The sequence below is a fragment of the Chelonoidis abingdonii genome, chromosome 17 (assembly GCF_003597395.2).
Source record: "Chelonoidis abingdonii isolate Lonesome George chromosome 17, CheloAbing_2.0, whole genome shotgun sequence".
NCBI classification, from domain to species: Eukaryota; Metazoa; Chordata; order Testudines; family Testudinidae; genus Chelonoidis; species Chelonoidis abingdonii.
In genome coordinates, this window is record NC_133785.1 from 20,960,851 (window position 1) to 20,986,040 (window position 25,190).

At 44.4% G+C, this 25,190-nt stretch overlaps 1 protein-coding gene across 4 annotated transcripts in view; it reads right to left on the bottom strand.

The window, feature by feature from the left end:
- Positions 1–25,190, bottom strand: part of GRIP2 (glutamate receptor interacting protein 2) — a 496,203-nt gene that overhangs the window by 9,112 nt on the left and 461,901 nt on the right. For 3 of the 4 annotated variants that reach the window (XM_032784290.2, XM_032784288.1, XM_032784291.1), the window contains exons 16-21: positions 23,849–23,994; positions 23,411–23,576; positions 17,555–17,694; positions 13,666–13,842; positions 7,344–7,497; positions 3,829–3,952 (exon numbers count right to left, since the gene is read on the bottom strand). In XM_032784290.2, coding sequence (XP_032640181.1) covers positions 3,829–3,952; positions 7,344–7,497; positions 13,666–13,842; positions 17,555–17,694; positions 23,411–23,576; positions 23,849–23,994 — 907 coding nt within the window. The remainder of the gene's footprint in view (positions 1–3,828; positions 3,953–7,343; positions 7,498–13,665; positions 13,843–17,554; positions 17,695–23,410; positions 23,577–23,848; positions 23,995–25,190) is intronic. The other variant, XM_032784289.1, reaches the window with a different exon arrangement.

Here is a 25,190-nt window from a genome sequence, read left to right on the forward strand (position 1 = left end):
TGCTTCGGTAATGTTGTTTCGTTGCTGATCGATCAGGGAACATGCTCATTTAAAGTTGTGTAATGCTCCCTTCTAACGTCCTTTGGCAGCCGCCTGCTTTGTCTACTGCTTGCAGGAAGAGCAGCCCCTTGCAGCGAGCTGGTGGGGGCTTGGAACCAGGGTGGACCGGCAGCCCCCTAAGTTCCCTGTGCTGCAGCCACCGAGCAGGCTAGTAATTGCAACTGTCCCTGCTGCTCCTGCCCTCTGCCTTGGAGCTGCTCCCTGAGACTCCTGCTTGCTGTGCCAGGGGCGGAGGAGGAGGGAAGGAAGAGGGAGGCTAATGTCAGGATGTCCCCCTCCCTCCTGCTCCCCGCTTACCCCATCTTCCATAGAGCAGGGCTCAGGACAGAGGGAGCTTGCAGCAGCTCGTCTCAGTAAGCTGATCTAATTAACAAGGCACTGTACTTAAGGGAAATTTGCATATCTCCCTCCATTCCCCTGCCATGCGGAGTGAGAGAGGTAATCCTTGAGGGCTCAGCCAAGTGCTAGTTCATCGTTTAGCAGTAAGGGAAATATCCCACCCTCTGACTCCTCCACCTCAACCAAGCTTCACAATCATCATCACTTTGTACCAGTATTAAATTGTTTAAAACTTATACTGTGTGTGTGTGTGTGTGTGTGTGTGTGTGTGTGTGTATCTATATCTATAGTCGTGTATGTGTGTGTAACTATAGTCTTCTGTCTGGTGAAAAAAATTTCCCTGGAACCTAATCCACCCTATTTACATTAATTCTTATGGGGAAATTGGATTAGCTTAACATCGTTTCACTTAAAGTTGCATTTTTCAGGAACATAACTACAATGTTAAGTGAGGATTTACTGTAACAGTCTTCAAGTCCATAAAAGGCTGTTATAAAGAGAAAGGTGATAAATTATTCTCCTTAACCACTGAGGACAGGACAAGTAGTAATGGGCTTAAAATGCAGCAAGAAAGATTTAGGAAAAAAATTCCTAACTGCAAAAGTAGTTAAGCACTGGAACTAATTATCTTGGGAGGTTGTGGAATCTCCACCACTGGAGGTTTTTAAGAACAGGTTAGACAAACACCTGTCAGGGATGGTCAGAAAATATGTAGTCCTGCCTCAATGCAGGGAACTGGACTAGATGACCTATCAAGATCACTTTCAGACCTACATTTCTATGGATTATGGGGCAAATTATGGCTTCTTCATTATGGAAACACACAGGAAATCTCTTCCTCTTCAGCATCCTTGTGCAGAAAGAGCTCAGAATGCTTCAAGCCAGCACTCTTTGAATGTAAGGGAGTGAGAGCCACTAACACTGCAAATAGGGCTAAATACCCTGAAGAGATGTGACTGGATTGGACAAGCAGCAGGAGGCAGACATGAGGGGAGCACATACTACATGTGTTCTAGAGATACAACAAAGACAGCAAGCAACATGCTTACCCCATGCCTGTGCCTGCCTACTCAGGAATAAAACCTTAAGCCAGCTGCACTCTGATTTTGCACCATCTCCCTATAACATAGCTCTGGGAATTTATGGCATTAAAAAGGCTTGGAGGATAGTTTCTCGGCATGCCCCCATCCTTCCAGTTTGCCAGCCTGCTCTGTTCTTATGAGCAGGAAAGGAACTGAAATATACCAGAATCTGGATCACAGAGAAGGATTCTGATAGGTTTTGATACTATACCTGCTTCCAGAGCTGCAGTATGTTGCATGTGCATTTGTCTGCAATGGCTAAGCAAGACAATACCTTGAGTTCCACAACAGGTTTTCCAGCAAAGAAATTAGGATTTTCTCAGGAGTGCTGGAACTATTTGTATAGTGGGGATACTGAGAGCCATTGAACCAAACTGTAAATCCTGTAGTGTATATAATGGAAACCACTTCAAGCCAGGGGGGTACGGCAGCTCCCCAGCACCCTTAGTTCCAACATCAATGGATTTGATATGTCAAGAGGTGGCAGCCTTCATTTAGGAAAAATTGATCAAGCCTTTAAAAAAGTTAATATGAAATTAGGTAGCATTTAGGACCAGTCACCCTTCATAGCATCCCTTTAAAGAGCCCTCTATGTAGAAAAGTCTATTTGGCAATGTTTTTCATTAAAGGGATTATACTGCTCTAAGCTAAGGAATGAATCAAGAAATCAGTGTATGCAACCTCGACTGCCTCTAGGTCACACAATCTATTTAAATTAGTAACGAACATCTTAATTCCAAGATTCAAGCTCAGAAGTTCACTTGAATGTCAACAAGCACAAGAAAGGTAGGGAGCAGATAACAAAGCAAAGTTCAACAGTGGCAAGTCAATGACCAGTCACTGGTATGCATAGTGAAAGAGCCATCTGATCAAGCATCTAAACAAACCCCACCCTCCCAAATGGAGGATTTAATTCACCTGTGCTAGTGTCAGATAGCTAGAGAAGATCAGTCTGCTTTGGCTTGGAACAAACAAGGAGAATAATCAAATAGATTCTTGTGGCTGTGTGAAATAGATCTGCAATATCCTCATTTTCCTAAAGAGGGTGCTGAATGGAAACCTTATGTTTTTTTTAAATTCCCTACCACTTTCACTGCCTTGTGAACTGGAAAACTCAAATACCCAAACTTCACTGGAGAAAACGGGAATCGTTCCATGGACTTCAATGGGCTCTGATCTTAAGTCTAGAAAGTCACTTTACAACAATGTGCTCTAAGTAGGGAGCAGTGCATTGTTGGACTACCCCAAGGGCAGCCTGGGATGCAAAGTCTCAAAATTCCTCCTGGTCTCCCTGTTGCTCCAGACCTATCCCCAGTACAGCATACATCACCTTGCGTGCCAATGTGGCTTTGCTGGCCAAGCATCTTTTGGGTGGGGGACGAGGGGGCAAGCAAAGTGGAGCCAAGGGTCCATGCAGTCGTCACCTGCCTGCACAGATCAGGGCGAGAAGCACTTGTGCAGAACCTGCTTCCATTCCCGCACTGAAAAATGTGATACAGGCAGCTTGCCGTACACCCCTCACTCCTTTGCATCACTGCAAAAGCCAGGCTACAATCTGGTCTTCTGTAATGACTGATTCCTAGATTAGAAGATGGATACTCTGCCAGTCCTGCAATGCAGGGTTGTTCCTTACAGAACTTTCTAGTGGTTTCTGAAGAGGGCTTTTCTGCTTTACTTTCTCCACAAGGTTTTAAATTCCAACCTGCCCATCCCACAGCCACAGACAATAACAGGACTTTCAAATTGTTGTGGATAAAGACAAGAGAGAGAAGCTCATGAAGAAAGGAAACACTATGTCTACAGAAAGCTGCCACCTTCTTATACATTTTCAGGGGTGGGGGCCGAGGGGAGAGGAGTAGGGAAGTTGGATGAAAACCTACCATTTATCCATCTTACTGAACCAGCAGTGGGTATAGACATCTGAATGCAAGGTACGTGCTGGGCTCTCAGACATCTAAAATAACTCAACTGTTCAGTTCCTACATTGTTTGGACCCATTTTGGCCAACCTGCAGAGCTTGTCAATCAGAAATACCTCTTCAATAGAGTATTTGCCATTTGATAGAAAGATTTAGACATTTTATGATTATTGTTTGGTGAGCTCTGAAGCTGGTCAAAACAAGAAATGCTTTTTGTGAATAATTTGACAGTTGACAGAGAAAAAGGCTGAACAGACTATTAACAGATGAGTCGAGTGATCTGAAAGTAGAAATATTCCAAGGGATCAAACTCAGATAGAATCCTGGCCCCTCCCCTGCAGAGATATGGTCAACAATTAGCAAACAAGGGGAATCACTTACTACAAGTGGTGAGAATGGAGTGGTTAGAACAATTCCAAGTTGATTTACCTCAATCTCCCTCAAAAGTTCAGACTGGCCACATGTTTCCAAGTCCTCCAAAGCTTCTCCAAAAACACGCCAAAAACTATCCTCGTGAGCAGTCTCGAGGCCATTTTGGCGGTTGGGATATCTGCTGTAACGTAGGAACCAAAAATGGTCAGCATTCTTCTGCAGCGGGAAGAAAGCCGCAAGGCTAGAGCAAGTGGTTCACCAGTAAAAGCAGAGACTTGAAGAGTCTTCATATACAACAGCAAAACAATATGAACTTTTCAGGCAAGAGAGTCCAAATACAAAACCTCCATGCACTTACTAACAGGGCAAAAGTCCTTCAAAGGAAGAATTAAGTTGGTGTAGCAATGTCACGTTCAAAAGGGTAAATAAAAAATGCCTGCAGGAAGATTGTAGGTTTGGGAAGACGTTTTGGTGAAACAGAGAAGTGAAAGAAAAAAGGATGCATTATGGGTAAACCAGGAGCCTCAGAGACTGTTAGTACAAAGGCGGATGGGACAGAGTTCAGATCTGAGACACAGAACACCTGAGAAGAGAGAGAAAAACACAGAGGGTAACAGACATGGTGAGAAAATGATAAATACATTAGGTCTCTGTGAGAGTAAATAATGTAGAGAGATGTATATAAAATGATTTTCCCTGGCCTAGACAAGTCAATAACACTGCAATTAACAACACAGGGAACTTTAGTGTGCAACTCATATGACCCAGCATCTGCTTTAACTTAAGATGTACTTATCACATGGACAGTAACGAGGGGAACTGGACAATATAGTCAAATAGATCTTCTCTCCTGTCTATGAAACAGTGGCTGCACTGACAACATTACTATCTGTTGAAAATGTTTCACCAGATGTAACAGAGAATACTGGTACACGTGGAAGAAATCTCTCTCAAACTGCAGTGCAATACTGGACAGATACAGACACTGCCGTGATGGGAAAATCAGTATCTTCACTAGCGAGCCACTAGACATGATGCAGGAGTACAGTATTTAGACCTCTAAAGCAAATGGTAATTGAATGCACTGAAGTGGCTTGAGAGCTTCATGGCAAAGGAATTATTAGCATTGTTTTGTGGGTTATGGGAGTGCTTAAAATATGCCAGGCACTGTGTAAAACAGCCCCTGAGACTAGGAACTCTTGATCTAATATCTTAAGGTCTCCAAGAAAGTCCTCTCTATATGTCATACTGAGAAACAGCAACGCATTATAAACCCAGCAGTCAGATAGTCCTATTGCATCTAACCTCAGCAACGCTATCTTCTACCATTATTATTAGTAACTGCATGTTTAAGATTCTCTCTCTGTAGTATCTGGTGACAATTCACATAACTAAAATCGAGCATTAACTTTTCAAATAAAAGACGCTTCGCCACCAGTCAATTCTATTTAAAAAAAGATCAAATATTCTATTTGAACACCAGTCAAAAAGCAGTTGATTTTTTTCATCCAATTAACTGAATACTCCCCATTTAAAAAGGCCCACTTCCAGATCCATACTAATTTAGGCCCAGATCATGCAAGGTTTTAAACACATGCTTAACTTAATGCACAGTGTGTGGCCCCACTGGGGTCAGTGGGACTATTCACACTGCATAAGTTTAAGCACACAAGTCAGTCAGTCTTTGCAGGACCAGGGCCTTAGTTTATTCCACTAAAGAGGTCCAAAATTACCCAGTGACTGATTTTCTGAAAAAAAAACAAACAAACCCTTTAGACTAAGACTGAAAGCTGCTATTATAATGCCAAAGACTCGAACTTTGCTTCCCTTCCCTTCCCCATTCTCTTTCTTTGCTGTAAAGTTTCCAGTGAGATAGACACTCCCTACAGTTGTAGTCCCTCGTGTCTTCAATCAGCAAGTCAAATCTATCATTATAAATATGCATTCAGAACTCTCGATTGTGGATCTTACATCACCGGCACCAATGCCATTTCCAGGTTGGAAACAGCTGGGGTTAGATAGGTTAATTGTTTTCTCCCCAAGATGATGACATGGTCGAATTGGCCCTCTGACTTGTGCATGTTGGTTTTCCAGAGCTGAGTCAGAATGGGTTTGGCTTCAAGAGCCATTACAAAGGCTCAAATATGGTAGCTACAGCTGTCAAGCAGCCACCCTATAGGAACCCTTAAAGCTTAACAGCCTCTGTGATGCAAGCTGTTCTAGAAGGACCAAAATACATACAAAGTATCAGCTACTGATGGCTTTCCTTCCAGCTTTACTATTTCTAAATAGGTGGAAATATCCATGAGACTGTCAAAACAAAAAATTAGACCAACAAAAATTTAAAAAAAAAAACCACGCAACACACAACTATGGGGCGTCTGGAGAATGTCAACGGCAGGATAAGTCAATGAAGTAGGAATTCCTTTCATTGCGTATCACTCAGTGAGGGGTCAGCCCCTCTTCCCCCCTCAGGGAAGCCCTGCATAGTGCTGCCTAGCAATATTAGGGGTAGGAGCAGGGAAAAAGCAGTTGTGAATCTCAGCAACAAAAGTTCCATGGGAAAGTGAAGAGTAGCTTTGTTCCCTTGCACACCCAGTTTTTATTTACAGGCATTTCTGTAGCACCTGCAGTAGCCTGAACCAAGGGCTTGATTCTGCTACTCTTGGTCACCTTGACTTCTTCAGCTAGACTAACTGCTGGAAGAAGATACAACTCAAGGTGAGCCAGAGTAGGAGTAACAGGTCATAGCTTTAGGAGGTAGTGCTACCAAGTTATTCTTTCATTGTAAAGTACAGTGAAACCAGCAGTAAGATCTGCCTCTAACAGGTAATGCATTGTTGTAGGCAACCATGAACATAACTCCAGGGGGGCTGCGATACAATTTTGTTATAACAACTGAAGACCCGCCTGCTTTAGGAAGAGATATTCTGCTGGTCTTTAAAGACCGTTTCACTGTATAATGTTCCTGGGAAACTGCAGTGTTAATACAAAGTGTCCTGCCCGAAGTGAGTAATTCATGATGCCTGATCTTTACCAAAGCCTGTTGGTTGAGTTACCAATTTACTACAGGTCTAATTTAAAAAAAAAAATTACCTAACTGAAATGAGAGATTTGGTAACAGACTGCAGTACTTCATGCATCTGATATCCCTCACTTGCATCCTACCCTCCCCCGCAACAGTGCATAGACTTACAAATCACCTCAGATTTAAATCTCAAAGACAAGATGGTTGAATACTGTAGCCTGTCACCATGGTACCCATGGCAAGACAGGTCATCCACTCTGCACTGTACGTGTTAAATATTGTAGATAACTGAATTCTCAGCAAGGACAACACAACTTAAGAGTTTATATGAACTGGGCAACCATTAGATTGTAGTTGGGAAGAGATTAATAGGAACTATCCTGTCCATTCTCCATCCCCGACTCAACTGCTCCACCACACACAAGCATGCACAAACACACCCTACACGTTGCAAATACAATATGATGGACAACACAGTCGTATGGACATGCACATACACACACTCCTACCCACCTCCTCCCTGCTTCTTCCAGCCCCTACATACCTGGTGGGTTTGTCCCAGTCATCTTCACTGAAGCTTCCATCCAGATAGGGATAGTTCTTCCTGGGATCCCCAGGAGGGGTGCTGTTCTTCTGCCTGCTAGGTCTCCATTCATGTGGATGAAGGGCAATGCCAACAGCCTGAGGTATGTATGTACCTAGGGAAGGTGGGGAGAGAGGAAGGGAGGGAAAAAAAAAAAAATCACACTGGGTTAGACAGTCATAATGAAACATTAGATCCCAGGGAAGGATGGTCATGTGGTGAAGCCGCTGGATTTATTCTTTAAAAGATCCGAGTTCCATTCCAGCTCTGCCACTGACTTCTTGCATGATCTTGAGGAAGTCACAATCTCCCAGTGCTTGGTTTCTCCCATCTGTAAAATGGGAATTTATAATACCTCTTTCCTCCCGCCTGTAGCTATGTACACCGTAGGCTCTTTGGGGCAGTGACCATCTCTTACTAGGTGTCATCTTGACTGGGGCTTCTATGTGCTACAGTAATACAAATAAGCAGTGAGATCAAAATAAAACCTGACCAAATATTTCTTGCTCCTCTGTTGTTTCCATCGTCCCCACCTCAGCAGTCAGGAGTAACTGTGCCCATTCGTAACAGGAAAGCTGAAGGAAGATACCTATACTGTGATACTACGACTAAGAGCAAAGTTACCCTTAAGTGCTGAAGTGGGTCAAAAACCCTGGTCCCTCACACAACTGCGTTGCCATTGGGTCAGAACTTTTAATGTGAACCCACCTGCTGGGGTAATGCAGCCGGTAGTATGAACTGGACCATTGCCAGTTGACACTTTGTACTTGGCAGAGATCATTCTTAATGGCAGCGAATTAGATGCAGGAATTATTTCTTGTAAATTTCCAAAGCTGCTTAAAGGAATTTGGACACTCAATTCCCATTACTTTTAAGGGATTTGGATGCCAGGTCCCATTTGAGAGCTCTGACAATCCCATTGTGACAGTGTACCCAATGAGGCTTTATGAGGGGTGCTTATAAAGGTATGTATGATGTAACTGGAATAGAGTTTTGCTACATATGCCATGTAACATATCTATGTAAAGGTTATGATCTACTGGTTATGTTTATCCTAGTTGTATGCAGACACCATTTGTGTGTTCAGAGTTATGAACACTGGCTGTATAATTGCTTGATTTCTAAGTAGCCTTAGTTAGAACATTTGGTCACTCCTTGGGAAAGGAATGTGCTCAATCAGGAAACATTTAACAGACAAGAGAGCTTGGAAGACTCCAATCCACATAAGAAGTCTACCCGAGGACATTCAAGGTAGCATGCGGGTAATGGCTGCTCCCTGCAAGTCCTGAGTCATGCATGGGCAGGTGACTTGCCCATGTGGTTCCAAATCTCCATTTTGTGACTGGATTCTACACAGGGGGATGAGGGGGTCTCCACCCATAAGAGAGAGTCTATTTAAATCCCTGGGAGACCCCTCCATGTTGTCTTCAGCTGGCTAAAGAAGGAGTCTCTCCACCCCACAGGATACTGAAAGGAAACTGGAACAAAGGACAGTGTGCAAGGGGTAAGAGTGATTGCTGGACCCAGGCTAAAAGGAATAAGCACGCCCTATAAAGCCTTATGGGGTACACTGTCACACCCATTGTAGGTTAACTATTCCAGAGTCCTAATGAACACTCTCCCAGTTCACTTTAGTGTCTCAGACCCACTCTCAAACTTCCAAATCCTCAGCTGTTGCCTCCCTTCCACGGGGAGACAGGCCCACTCCCTTCTAAGCAGGGAATTTTCAGGCTGCATAGTTCTCTGCCTTCAATGCATTTCCCACCACAAAGATGTTACCCAAGGATACCTGCTTGCTTTCTCATCAGAGATGGTTAACAGGTGTGATAGCTACAGTTATAAAAGTAGCAAACAACTTTACTGCTTTTACAGATCCAGACTAACACGGCTACCCCTCTGATACTTGAGCACTTCCTATGCAAGCCTACTTTATTCTGAAGGTAAAAAGCATTACATAAAACATAATAAAAACAACAGAAGAACTTATGCTAATAAGTTTGCCAGAGTTAACCCCAACCATAACATGGAGTTTTGGGAGGATCAGTCATTCAAACTTGCACCCAAAAGGTGATTTTTGCGCTTACCAGTTCATCACAGCTTCAGCTCAGAACAAGCACTCAGTCCTTCCAACCCCACTTCTCCCAGGGGGTGGCTTCAAAGGGTTGATAAAGGAGGAAGTTCATTAGCATCCCCCCATCCCTGGTAGAGAAGGTACATGCAATACCACGATAACCCATACACAACTGCATTTTTAATATAATGTACCCAAAGGTATTAACCCTAATTCAGTAAAGTTTAACTTAATTCCATAAGGTTTGTTCAGGATAACACAGGATATTGTCAGTCTGCCACAGACACAAAGGCGAGAAAGCCATAAGAAGCAGGACAACATGAGTTTGGAAATAGCATCCAAACGTTGCATTTCATATCTTAAAATCCCTCATGGTGAATGGAACTCTCCCCTTTCAAGGAATTCATCCGTGTTGATGCAATCCATTGGTTGGTACCATCAGAGTCACCTGCCTAGGTGCCATTTTGCTGCAGAAAATGTGAATTCTTGTTGGGAGAGAGTAAGGCCTGGTCTACATTTAAAAATTAGGTTGACCTAGCTATGTCACTCAGGGCTGTGAAAAATGTCATTGGGCTGTGGTTAGGTAGACCTAACCCTGGTGTAGCTGCAGCTGGGTCAATGTGACCCCACAACCTTCTGTTACCAAATGGCAACAGGGTGCAGAGGGTTACAGGAATCTTGTGATTCTGACCACCAAAGAATGCCATGTGAGGTCTGAAATGAACCCTGATGTCACATTGATCATCAATAATCATATATAGACACTGAAAATATGTTCTTAAAGTGTGTGTGGGGGGGGATTGGTCACCAGCAAAGGCAAAAAACCAGCTTCTCTGCCGGACAAGATGTTTTTATGTTTACATGTAAATTGAGCATTGCCTCATTCACAATATGTCTTCTATCACCAGTATGAACTGAAGGCAAATGAAGGATTGTGGGGACTTCAGAACGAAACTAATAAGGAGAGAAAAATCAGCAGGGATAGGGGAGAGAACTCCATCTGTTGGGATACATATCAAAAGCTTTGCTCCACTGTATTTGGGAGGCAAACAGGATGCCCTGGTACCCTTCACTGAGGGGGAAAAGGATAGCGGTTTTGCTTCCTGGGGTCTCAGCTAGGCTTGGCTGAAAACTCTGGAGAGAGCTTTGGGTAAGACAAACTTCTTTAGACAACCTGTCAGTTAAAGTTTAGTCTTCAAAAAAAAAAAAAAAAAGCATGTTATGATTTTGTTTGATATAGCACCATTTGTTTCCAATATTCTTTACTTGCTATACCCAAATCTCTGGTCTTTGACAATAAAACATTCTTGTTTTCACTTTAAATATCCCTGAGTGCTGTGGTGTTAAGCCAAGCGATGCTCTGGAGTTGAGTCTTACAGGCTGGTCCGTACTGGTGGGAATAGTGGGCCTGATCGTTCTGTGAGTGTCCATGGACAGATGAGGGGCTGGACTGTGCAGAAAATGCTTGGAATATTCAGGAGTTGGAGTGCATCTATTGCTACCTGCACAGAGAGTGCGAGGCCTGCAGGGGCCTGGCAGTCATTGCTTGTGCTGCCCGAGGCTGTTGCTTTCAGGAAGCTGGTCCACGGCAGGAACAGACAAGACAGCTTCACGCTCAGGGCAGGTGATGGTGAGGTGCCTCCTACCCCTGAGGAGCACCATAGATGGAAGAACTCTTCTGCAGACCTAGCTACTGCCTCTGAGAGGTAGTTTAACTTCGTCAATGGAAAAACCCCTTCTGTCCATGTAGGAAGCATCTATTTTATGGCACTACAGTGCACAGCTACACTGCCAGAGCTATGCTGCTACAGACGCTGTAGTTTGGACATACCTTTAGACCCTGATCCTGCAATGAGTGCCCCAGTACAGACCCCTGTGAAGAGATCACTGCAGGCTCAGGGACTGCAATTTATCTGGAGGAGACATGAAGAAGTGTATCTAACTAAAATCTACAAGTGTGCCCAAAGAGCAGCAAGAGAAGCTGGTTCATAGCTAGCACAAAGCAGTATGCTACAAAGCAGTATACCTCTTATGTGCACATTAAAGCCCCACTGATCCCATATATGATTAACTCCTCCTTCCCCTTCACATAGTAAAGATGAACATATACAAGCTTCCCCTATTCCTTACGCTAAGAATAATTCTTCACATAACACGCAATTTGAGATACAAAGATTTGATGTCCCCTGAAGCAGCATAGACAGCAGCTTTTCCAAACAGACCATTCATTGGTAATATAGGCGCTGTCGGCAAAGGAAATAACCCCACTCACATTCTCCCTCCCCACCTTCCTCACTCTCCGGACTATTCAGTGCGTTTTTCAGAGAAATTCTAGCAGCCTTTCCAAGAAAAGTTGCACACTGTCATACACGCTTTGCCAAATCAACAGGAAGAGGTAGCGGAGCAACACATAATTAAAGGAGACTTGACCTCCTGGACAGCCAAGAGCAATGGAAATGCCGAGGGACAATGCCAGTAATTCCTATGAAAATGCCAAGGTCCATTATTTTTCTTAGCTGAGTGTTCTCTGTGCTTAAAGGTTAGAGTGTCCCGGAGAGAGTGCCCCAGAAAATACCAGCAGTTCACAAAAGCTGAGAGCAGCAGCCATTTCCTGGGTCAGGAGAACATCATGGTCCCTTTGCCCAAACCCCTATGTTGCTAAGAGTCAAGTTTCCCCCAAGTGCATTAGAGCCAGAATACAGTAATATATTTGGCTGCCAACCTGGGTGTCCCTGAGCTCTCTCCTTCCATTCAGTCCCATAAGCACAAGTGTTTCTCTGGCTTTTCTCCTGGGAAATCCAACATAAAATCCTACTGCATTGGAGCCCCCTGGTGGTACGTTCATGACACAGTCTAGTGCAAAAAGAACAGGAGTACTTGTGGCACCTTAGAGACTAACAAATTTATTTGAGCATAAGCTTTCGTGGGCTACCGCCCACTTCTTTGGATGCAGTCTAGTGCAACAGCCTCACCCAAATCCTTCATATTTTGAGCTATTTTGTTCAGTTAACAGCGGGGAATGGTAGGTACAAATGGAACATGAGGTAGATTTATTTAATCTGATTCTGTGCTATTATTTTGCTGAATGGGCTTCACAATCAGCCCTGTAAACCCTACTCACACACACCGTGGCATCGGCAAGACTTCTGGCCCTGCAGTGGGTGAGGACAAGTTCTGCATTATTACTACTCAATGCTTTTGCCCGCCAGGCATTTGAGTCTATGTCTGAGCATCCTTCTGTCCATTCCACACTCACTTCAGCCAGTGTCAGTATAATGCAATGAAGCATAATGCAATAAACAGAAAATACAAGAAAGTCTCTTTTAGCCAGGCTGCTTTTCGCCTATGGTTCCGTTGCCTCCAGATAGTGAGTCTCTCCTTTCGTGTTTGAGAGAGCCAATCATATTGAATTACTTTGCAGTTATCTTTTGCTGTTATGCAATGGTTTCATTAAGCCCTTTCCCCCAGCAATTAGGGAAGAGATTCTAATATATTGGTTTTTCATTATCCCTAACAGATATAAAGTGACATATCTGCAGAGGTTAGAAAGATCCGAAGTGATAGTCATACGTCATTGAACGAGGTATTCAGTGTATGGTGAGCCCAAGTGCTACTAATTACACAAAGAGCTAATGGATTTCAAGCAACTTTCCCTGCTACTGGCTAACGACAGATAGATTTCAAATGGATGAAAATAAACCCAAGCATCAGGTATGAAAGCTATTTAAAGTGGCATAATCCAGAAGCTAAAGGAAGTGGTTGGGTGTCAACAGACTTGGGTTCTATTCCTCTATTCTGTCATTGACCCACTGTGTGATCCTGAGCAAACCACAATCTCTAGTGGCCTCAGTTTTCCCCATCTATAAAATGGGGATATTTATCTATCTTTGTAGAGGGCTTTGAGATTCTCAGGCTAAAGGCACCATAAGTGCAAAACAACAATAGTAGAACTAGTAATGGTAGCAAGGGCTTGCTTGGATAAGCACCCAAATGTTGGTGGCTCTTGAACCTTTGCACATAATTGTTGAGGAAATCTTGCTTCACATTAGGCTGAAAATATCACAAGAACAATCCTGCCCATGGAATTTCAGCAATTCAATGCCCCAGTGCAACCAAGAAATCACACAAGAGGGTCAGGCTCAGTCTGAGTTTGGGGCAGCTCTTATTATATCCAGCTTGGCTCCCATATCTACAGTAGAGACCCAGACTCACCTTGGCTTCCATAGCCTGCATCAATGCCCGAACCATCCCAGGATTCCATAGCGCTATCCACACTGGGGATGGTGGTGGAGTAAATCTCGGAGAGTTTGCTAGTTTTCTGAGAGTCAGTCAGTTCATCTTCTGGGTCACTTACTTCATTCATACTCCCTGACTTCTTGGGATAAGACCCTGGAACCAAAACAGGTCACTTGTTCTTATGCATTTTATTGAGTATAGATGGGACACATTACTTGTCAAAGACCATCAAAGACTGAAGACCTGTTCAGATAAACATCATATTTATGAAGGTGATGGGCAAGCATCAGAGAGGGGTATATGCTCAGATATTTTCGCAAGCCAGAGCAGAAATATCCACTTCCTGCTTCTTGGAAAAAGAGGCCTCCTATGAAAGGAATCATCACTCTTAACTGCAACTTTTATATTTTGCTAAAACACACTAAACTTTGCCACCAGGTGGTCAACTGGTATTAAGAGTAGATTCTTGGCCTGGCAAATCTGAGGAAACACTTTGGAACATCTGTATCTGAGAAGGGAGATAATACTATTGAACAGTTAGGATGACTCCATACATAATACGGTTGCTCTCACAGAGCCCTAAAAACTGGCCATCTTTTTATGTTGTGCATCTTCTTATATACATGTGGTACATAAGAAACTAATCACTGGGATTATTTTGGGGATTACAGAATGCAGAGACTTCAGAGCTACACTAAATCCTCAAATCCACCCCTTCTTCCTTCTGGAGCAGGGCCCATCAGGGCTTGCAATCTGGCCCATGGGATTGCCAGCTCCCTGCCTGCCCTGGCCCCGCGCCACTCCTGGAAATGGCTGACACCATGTCCCTGCGGCCCCTTGAGGAGGGGAGGCACAGAGGCCTCTGTGCTCCACCCTCGACTGCTGGCACCATCCCCTGAAGCTCCCATTGGCCAGAAATGGGGACCTGTGGCCAATGGGAGCTTCGGGGGTGGTACCCACAGTTCAGGGCAGTGTGCAGCGGAGCCATCTGCCCAACCCCCAGAAGCCACTGCCGGACTTGCTGGCCACCCCAGAGCTGCTCAAGGTAAGTGGCGCCTGGCTGGAGCCCACCCTCCACCCCTGAGCCCCCTCCTGCACCGCACCCCTTGCCTTGAGCGCCTTCCTGCACACAACTGCCCCACACACACACACACTCCCTCCTGCACCCCAAACCCCTGCCCCAGCCCTACTTTCATGGCCCTGCATACAATTTCCCCACCCAGATGTGGCCCTCAGGCCAAAAAGTTAGCCTCCAAAACAGGGGTGGACATTCTACACACATCATCACTGATTAGATTCACCTCAGATAGGACTATTCCCTATCAGGAAGGGCTCAGGGACTTCTTTCTCACCCCCATGTTACTTAGATTAGACAAGGCTTCAGCGCAAACAGTTTCTAACATGGTTTGCCAGCATAGTCAGGACCCAAACTGTGCTTGAACAGTGGTCTAGCATGTGAACAGCATTTTGGACACAATGGGGGGCTTTACTGTGTTTGAAACCATTTTAGCAAGGTTATCCCAATGGGGATACAAATGCAATGTGGACAGGAACCTAAGCCACCTGGTTAAAGTAATAAAATGTTGGAAGGTGAATATGAGTTTATTTAAATTCAAATGAACCACCCCCCATCAGAGGAAAGGGCTTGAGGAAATTCAAACTTGGATCAGGATCTGAATGTCACAGCTCAGGCAGGCCCCTCTGTATATATTATTTTAGAGATAACAGGCCCGATTACCATTATATTACATCCCCCTTTTAGCAGAAGCTACTGATGGGATCAGTTTGTGTGTGTCATGATTTAACTTTACTTAACCCCTCATCAACTAGACAGCTTGTTGGGCTGCACTACCTCTGCCTTCCATCCCCAACATTTTACCCTCAGGGCATCAGCATTGTCTATCCAATCATAGAAGATTAGGGTTGGAAGGGACCTCAGGAGGTCATCTAGTCCAATCCCCTGCTCAAAGCAGGACCAATTCCCAACTAAATCATCCCAGCCAGGGCTTTGTCAAGCCTGACCTTAAAAACCTCTAAGGATGGAGATTCCACCACCTCCCTAGGTAACCCATTCCAGTGCTTCACCACTCTCCTAGTGAAACAGTGTTTCCTAATATCCAACCTACACCTCCCCCACTGCAAATTGAGACAATTGCTCCTTGTTCTGTCATCTGCCACCACTGAGAACAGCCTAGCTCCATCCTCTTTGGAACCCCCACTTCAGGTAGTTGAAGGCTGCTATCAAATCCTCCCCTACTCTTCTCTTTCTGCAGACTAAATAACTCCAGTTCCCTCATGAGGACAGATGACTATTTTGCCGAGGAAAGTTTATTAGCCTTAAAAAGTCCCTGCATCTCTAGCAATAAAAGGATTGCTTGCTAAGATTAACTTAAGATTACCTTGAGATTTCAATTACACAGCCTTTATACTCAGAATGTTAAGGTGAAGCCACTTTTCTGACCACAACTTGGCATTTCTTCAACCATTTCAGTGACCTACAGAGAAAGCACCCACAGAGCATCATGGGGGAAAGGTTTGTTTTGGAGAAGGCCCTAGAAGTTTGGCCTAGCAGATTGATGCTGGACTCAGATTTGGGACACCTGGGTTTAATTCTCTGATCTGCCACTGTTTCGCAGGGTGACCTTGGACAAGTCACAGCTCTCTCGATGCCTCAGCTTTCCCATCTGTAAAATGGGAATGATGATACTGACCTCCTTTGTAAAGTACTTTGAAATCTACAGAAAAGAGCTAAGTAAGAGCAAGGTACTATTATTATTATTTTGTCAAACCTCTTGGACTTGCAAATCTAGGCTGGAATAGGCTTCCTTGGAAGAGAGTTTCTGATGTTTTCTGCTATTAAGTAGAACAGGAAGAAACTGTCTCTCCCACGGCACTTCCATATCTGGCAGGGAAGGAGGGATTAGAGACTGGTCACGATATTTTTGCATATTGATGGGAGGAGTTTTGTGTGGTTTGCATTTGGCAGGGGCCCTGGAGGAGAAAATATATATTTTTTTTTTAAACTAACCCAGATTGATTATCTTGTCCCTGCTAAAAAATATTAATTTTAAAAATGACCTGTCTGTCCTACATACGCCGCCTCCTCCTCTGATGCTACATCAGAGTGGAATGACTTCAAAGCTACACAGAGGTAACTAGGTGGGGGACATTCTAACGTAAAAAGAAGGCAACTTTGAAGATCTTAGGACCACAAGCTAGGAGAGGCTTTTAAAGGATAACAGCCAGTGTGACACCGAGTCAGTTTCAAAAGGAAGAGTTAAAGGTTGTTTTTCCAGGAACTATACCTGCTAATTTTTGTAGCTTTACCAAAAAAAAAAAAAAAAAAAAAAAAAAAAATCACATTTTTAATTTTAAAAAGATTTCTCTCTGCCCTCCCTTTTGCGGTGTGAGACACCCACATAGATGGGGAAACTGTGAAACCACTGACACACAAAGTGCTATCTTGAAAAGTACATTTTAACTAAATTATACATTTCCCATCTAATCTCTTTTCATCTATAGTCAGTTTAGGTGTTACTTGGAATAGCAGCAAGTTAACATTTGCAAACCGAGGTGCAATTTTTATTGCTGATTGTATCCTATATTTTACTTTTAGTAAAAATAAGTTAGTAATTATTTTCCCCAAAATTGCTCCCCCGACCTTTCTTTTCAGATCTGAATATATGGGCTCTGCAGGACATTTTGCCCCTAGACAGCCAGGTAGTAGAAAACCAGGGTGTGGAATTAAATCCAGATTCTCCTATAGCATTGCAGAACACTACCTGTTACACCATGAGGCCCCAACCTCATTTCTACCATAGCTGTAGACTTTGGACAAAAAGGTTGCAAAGGCTTCTGCCCTTACTTTCAGTTTGTTTCTTGATCTTCAGCGTTACAGTCTCTCCAGCCATTTGGAGTAGGTGGATGGCTTCACTGAGTGGTTTGCCCTTGAGACTCACATTATTAATAGCTAATATCCGGTCACCCACATGGATTGCTCCAGTCCTAAAGAGGAAAGACACAAAGTTAGAAACTTTAAGGAAGATTGCTGTCTTCCCTAATATAAAAGGCTGCTAACAGATCGCCATTATTTTAAAGCAAACTAGCCTTCAGTACTTTATAAGAGCAGGGACAGCGTCTTCTTGTATGTGTGGAGAGTGTCTATCATATTATGGCTGGCACCACAATACTAAAATCAATCACTAGGAATCTCTCTATATAAAGGCCCAGTCACCAGAATAGCTTTGAGAGTGCAAATGAAGTTCAGCTTGTAAAATTGGCAGCTCCTATACTAAGTCAAATCTATATGAAAAGGACAAGCATTCACAGTGTGTGATTTCTGTGAATACACATGCATGCAACTTTTAATATTTCTTTCCATATTCATGGAAAGAACACAGAAGGCGGCAAAACCAAAGACAGCAAATGACTTTCAAAATCCAAACCAACATATGTGCAAATTGTTTTGCTTGGCTAGCTGAGTTACCGCCTTGATTCAGGTGACTTGATTTTAAGTCCATCCCTAAGCAAAAAGGACTTGTGCATATGTACTTAGATGAGTGAGGACCACACTGCCGAGCTTCTACTGGAAGACATTTGGTTACAGCCCTAAAAGTTTTTCCATGGCTAACTTCTGCAATCCAAGTTTTCAGACTTGAAAAATGACTACAGTTGGCTTCAGCTTGTTAATTACACACTGTGGAAGCAATAATGAATCATGCCAAGTCTCACTCTTTATTGCTCAATTATTGCATTATTAATCTACAACAGTGACACACATTCACTTCGCATCTGCCACCGATTGTTGTGCTGGCTGGCAGCTCTGGTAACTGTGAGAAATACAGCAATATACTCACCCCAACGACTGACAACTAGGAGGGAAGATCTAGGTGCTTGTTGGCTTTTACTTATGGTACCAATGTTAATGCTACCTAATGATAAAAATCAAAGGAGAAGCTTCTTTCCCCAGCAGTTTCACAATTTTTGGCTATATCATGGGAAGCTCACGTGACTGAATCAGAAGGAGTGCAAGTCTGGAACATCACACCTCTCTATCAGAGCTCGAGTTCGCAGCTAGGTCACTTCCATTCATTCAGTAAATTACGTTTGACTGCAGTTCCTCTAAATACAAGCCTTTTGCACTTTGCCAGCTACTGACAAGAGCAGATACTTATCTCCTCCTTTAAAATCACATGCTGTTACAGTGAGGACAAATGAAAGTTGGAAATCACCACCTGTCAGTTTTAAAAATGTATTTTACAATCGCAAAGGTGCAAAATTAAGCCATATTTTAGGTAAGAATTTTCAGCTAAAGTACACTATTTCTCTAACTGGCCCCTAGATGTCACTATAGTTCCACTGAAAACCGCTTAGAGAAAAATTGAAGTCATTCAAGAAAATTACCGATTCAAACTGGATCTGGAGTATCTGCCTTAAAGTTTCATCTATACAGACAAATTAAAAAAAAAAATTTTTAAATGGTGGCACATTACAGCAGACACTTAACTTGCTACAATAGTTCTAACACTTAGAAACAACCTCTCCTCGCAATGAAATCAATCACTGAACCATGAACAGGACCAAATTCCCCCCTCCCACCCACATCATAAACCAGCCTAGCTAGCAGCAATCTGAGTAACGCAACTATTGTTCAGCATATATAAATTGGTTAAATGACTCAGCAGAAGGAAGAAAAAAAAAGTCACAGTTAGCGAGGTCTTTTCCTCAAGTATTAGGAAAAATAAACCAAAAGACTCAGACTACCTTGGGTGTGGATACGGCCTAACCAAAGGCTTTCCTCCTGAGCAGCCGCTGATCTAGCCTGTCCCATAAGCACTTGTGCAAGGGAGAGGGAAGCTGACCCGGAGCTAACCTCTTGTTAACCAGAGAGCATAGACTCAGATTCATAGAATTTAAGGTCAGAAGGGACCATTATGATCATCTAGTCCAGTGGTCCCCAACGCGGTGCCTGGGGGTGCCATGGCGCCCGCGGGAGCATCTTAATGCACCTACACCCTGGCCCCCGGGAGAGCACCTGCTGAAATGCTGCCGAATTTCAACGGCATTTTGGCGGAGACGCCTCTCGATGATGCCGCTTGCCGTCCACAAGTGACGTCATCGAGAGACGTCACTCTCAAATTTCGGCAGCGACACCTCTCAATGACTTCACTTATCAACGGCAAGGCAGCATTTCGGCGGGTGCTCCACCGCTGCAGTGGTCCTTCGTCTGGCGCCTGCCAGACGAAAAGATTGGGGACCACTGATCTAGTCTGACCTCTTGCACAATGCAGGCCACAGATTCTCACCCACCCACTCCTGTAACAAGCCCCTAACCTATGTTTGAGTTATTGAAGTCCTCAAATCATGGTTTAAAGACTTCAAGGCACAGAGAATCCTCCAGAAAGTGACCTGTGCCCCACGCTGCATAGGAAGGAGAAAAACCTCCAGGACCTCTGCCAATCTGCCCTGGAGGAAAATTCCTTCCCGACCCCAAATATGGCTATCAGCTAAACCTTGAGCATGTGGGCAAGACTCAGCAGCCAGCATCCAGGAAGTAGGTCCCGATACCCTGTCTCACACAACCCTATTTATTGTGAATCATGCTACCCTTTCTTTTAATGCTGCTCCAGTGCAAAACAGTCTAAAGTGTTTCTGCTGACAACACGATAGACATCTGCTGCCAGAACCAAGACACAAAGGACTGGTTTGCAGTGATAGGGTCGTGGCTCTAGCAGTGCTCTGATGTGGATCAGAGGTAAGGCAGCTTTGCACTCCACCAGAGGGTATTTGAAGAGCCCATGCAAATCTGAAAATTCTGGCAGAGACACACACAACACTTCCTGGTGACCGATTTAAACCCTGGCCAGGATCTCACCCAAGCAGTGCTGACCTGACATGAGCGCTCACCATTGTGTGTGTTTCAGGGTGGGGAGAAAGCATTGCATTCCCACAGACTGTGGCTGCCCTTGGGTAGTGCAGCTGCGCTAACGGGCATAAGGATTAATAGTGGGAGACAGCTGTTGGTTCACAATGACCCTGTTATCCTGAATCCTCCTCTGTAAGGTTTATACCAGATCAGACGTTTGCAACAAAAAAATACTCAAGGTTGAGATCAAACTAGTCACTTGAATCTGGAGCCTTCTAAACCCAGCCAGACAGTCGGTCGCCCAGTATGACATACATGTGGCATATCCTAGAGGACACACTGCCTTCCCCATTATCCAAAAATCAGTAGCAGCTGCAGTCCAACTACGAGCCAAATCGGCCAGAACGTCTCCATTGTGATCACAGGAAACACATCCACTGTATGATATGATGTCTACCGAGCGGCATGCTGTGCTCCTGCAAGAGCTATATACATAGACTTGGGCTTGGGCTTAGCTCTGAATTCGCTATAAACCTATGGTATGTCTTCTGGGGGCCTGGCTCGTTTCCAAGAGGCATCACGCTAAGGAGAAAGGGAAGGAGGATTGCTGGATGCTGGGAGAGGGGGCAGAGCAGAATGCTTGGGATTAGCTATTCCCATCCTCCTCCTCCCTGTCACCCCTGCCTCCCCAGATGTGACCTGGCAATGCCTCCCTCCGCTCCTAACTTCCTAGCCCCTCTATTGTTTTGGGAAGGGCATCTGAGAACAACAATATTCACCCTACCCTCCAGGCAGACTTCATCCCAATCATTCCCTAAAGGAAGCCAAAGTTACACAGAGACATCCCTGCTGTGACTTTTCTATTTTATATCTATGCTGCTATGGACAGGCATTTCTTTGCTAGATTGCTACAGTATACACACTAAATGACTCCACTGCTCTTCTCGAAGGTTTTTATTTCTTGCTTTGTGCCAGTACTAGTCAGAATTCAATATCACTGCAGCACTTGCCTGCCCCTGTGTGACATACAGTTCTTTACCAATCAGCTGTGCACATCTCTAAGGACAGAGGGGAACAGCCAGGAATGCTGTATAAGGGAAGAGAAAGCATTATGGGTATAAGACCACTGTGTGCTGATCCCAACAGTATTCCAGCTTCTCATACCGATGCGACTTTATGCTGTGCAGAATGGTCCAGCTTCCAAAAACAATGCAGAGTTTTTAGCCTGAAAAAGGGGAAAAATGCCAGAGTCCATCAAGTCCACTAAGGACGTTGCTACTGATATTCATTTTACATGGAAGACACATAGCTACTATGATGGGCTGCAGCATAAAATCCAAAAAATAAACAAAACAAATTAAATCAAGAGGTAGATAAAGCCTTTGGATACAGCAGTTTAATTCCATGTCTCTCTCTTCCCTTCTTTCCCAGAGCACAGAATTGATTTGCCTTCTGTACAAAATGAAGCACATTGTTGGAAACACTTAGCTGGTACCTGCCAAGTGAAAATGAACGTCCGAGGTAAGCAGAGAATTTATGTGCAGAATTCCTGAAAAAACCCAGCTGCAGGAGAAAATTTCCCACAGAAAGAAAGATGAACAGAGTTCAGCTCTGGGGTGCAGGGTTTTGATTTATGCCAGCCCCTAGCCCCTGCGCATCCTCCCTAACTTGGGAGCTTTAAGAGACTCATGTTTTGATGCTTGCTGCAGCTCTACCCTTTGTGCAATAGGGGGTGCTGCAATCCTACAGAAAGTAGTCAACAAGCAGGTACGGGGCGGAATACCTATACTCACCTGTGCTTCAACATAAGAAGAAATTAATTAACATACAAAGTGTAATTCAACTCCACCTTAAATTTACAGAAGGAACAGTTTATATTCTTAGCAGCCTCAACCCCCCCCAAATTATTTAGGTTGCTCCCCCTTTCCCTCCATCTTACTGGTTGTTAGAACCAAAATAGCAGCTGTATTTACCTTGTTACAGAGGTACCTACTGTAGTGCTGTCCAAATCTACAAAATGAGCCAACTCATTCACATTTGGATCCAGCATTTCAACCAAAATAATGGAAATCTAGCAGAGACAGTGGCAAAGACTTCTGGGATTTGTAGCTTCTGCAGGTGGTACTAGCAGCAGGGAGTGCAGCTACCACACTCACGTGTATTTAGGCAGAATCTCCAGAAATGTCTCCCCAGATTAGACGAGGTGATGGTAGCTCGAGTTGACAGGGCAGTCTCCTAATAGAAGGGGAGGTGGAACTAAAATGGAACCACAGATGGGATTTCTGGGATGGTGCTCCTGCTGGTTGCCAGGTGCACACCGTGTAGGGACATCAGACGCATGAGTGGAGAGCCCTATATGCATGTAGGTATGATAATACTTTGCACCTCTATAGCACCTTTCCTCCGCAAAGGTAGGCCTCGGGACTGTATGGACGAGACACTCCTTCAGAGCATATTAGACCAAAGAAACATCCCTACCGTTGCTACTTTTTAAATTTTGCAATACATCACAACCCCCTCTAGCTTCCACCGTAAACCTCCACCCTGCTGGGGTTCCTTTGCACCAGAGACAACGTGTGCATATAGAGAGGGACATGCGGGGCCACGTCCCCCATGATTGCTCAGTCACATGGTGTCGCCAGGCCCCCTCCCTACGGGGCAGCTGAGCAGCAAGGGGCAAGGAGAGGCAGCTGCTTTAACTGTGCTGGGAGAGACAGGAGGAACAGCTGGGAGCTACAGGTAGGGGCTGCTGCTTTCCAGGAAAGGGGTTTGTATGTGGGGGCATGATTCAGCTATTCCAGGGTCATGTGCCCCCCACTATCAGCAGGCAAGGGTTGTCTTTGTTTTGCACCTCACCTTTCAGCCAGCCCTCGTTTGGTCAGGCCTGAAATGACGATCGGATCAAAAGGTTCCTCTGTTCCAGAGATCGTTATTCCCAGAGGGCCACCATACCGCTTTAGTTCTACTGTGTAAATAATAGCACCGGTCGTCTCCTGCTCATCTGAAATGGGAAACAGGGAGGCTGGAAAGTGTTTTAAAAAATAAATAAGCCATGAGGAAAGCTCAGAACATTTAGGGGCGAAATCCTGAGGCCTCCTGCTGTGCACAGGATGAACAGGATTTAAGCCTTTCATGCCGTATTTAAAAGAAGAAGGGGGGGGGGGAAGATGCTCTAAAATCAACTCGAAAGTGGTCAGCAGACTGACTGCCAGCCTCATCTTTGTTCTTTTGCATTATATCTGGGCAAATGTCATTAATATGGTCAGACAGTGCTTGACGTCAGAATTTCTATACCAGAGTTATCTTCATCCTTCCTAATCTTCAATTTGACTAGGTCTTCGCACTGCCTTAGAATCTGCACTGCATCCTCCATTGAGCAGTTGTCAAGTCGGATGTTATCGATGGCTAACAGCTTATCCCCCGGCTCCAAGGTGCCTGTTCTGTGTGGAAAAGAACAAAAAATGGTCATTTATGTTAACCTTTCAGATCTTCTGACCATTCGTTCATTTTAAGGATTAAGGCAACAATATTGCCTTTTATCCTCCAAGACCACCTAGAAAAGCCCCATCGGGGCAATAGAGTGTGGGTGCAATACCTGGGTCAATCTAGAGCTGTGTAAAAATATTCACATCCAACCCCATACCTGCTTGGAACAGACCACTTGTGCCCAATTTGAGGCACAGTGTAGGGGTCTGATGTTCAGTGCTTTTCCGGAAGCAGTCCTCTTTAAAATGATCTCAGAAGCTGCATATCCAAAAGCATTAGTCCTTTTGGTAGCCTTGGTTTAGATGAGTTCAGGCCCTGGTTCATAAAGGCTTAGCTAATAAGGTTCAGGTTACATACCAGTTGAGATGCACCATGCTTCTCTCTTCCCACAATAGCTACCCCTATATCTTAGTGGCCTCCCTTCCCCCCCCCCCCGCAGTTCTGACATTTCCCTTGTACAAGTAAGTGCACTTTAGTATTCTCTGGGCAGTCCTCATTGCAGAGGTGCCCCCCCCCCCCATAAGACAGCCAAGGTAAGGAGTAAAGCCCCTCACTAGATGGCAGATGGTGAACAGTGATTGGATGTGTGGAGGAGTGGGAAGAGACCTATTTAAGAGGCTAGGATTTATTTCATTTGTGATCCACTGAAGCTGCAGTGGTTTGCTGCAGCAAAACTCAGCATTAAAACCCCTTCGAGAACTGAACGCTGCATGATTTGCATAGACCAAGTAATCCAAAGTGAAAATGTCTCCAAAAAGAGCACTTCCATGGCAGTTGGGAAGGAGTTTGGAACCAGCGGGTCTTCTTGAGAAATAGGCCGCTCCCAGATTTATATATAAAACTCTGGGAATGTCCTCATAACATCACTTAACTCTACGGAAGGAAATACTGTACTCTGTTCACTCGTGCAGGGGACGCTTGCACACTGGGACAGAGTGAAGGACAAGGCATGATGCTTGATGCATTGTGTCTGACGAGCCACCTTTATTGAATGCATTGCCTTTAAATAGAGAGAAGGGGAGGTAAAAATCCATGTACAGAGGGGCCAGCTGAACAGCTTTGGCTCCAGATCCAGAGCTAACATCTTTGTTGGCTTAATTCCTTTGACTGCAGTGGAGTTATCCCAGCAGAGAATTTGAACTCCAAACTC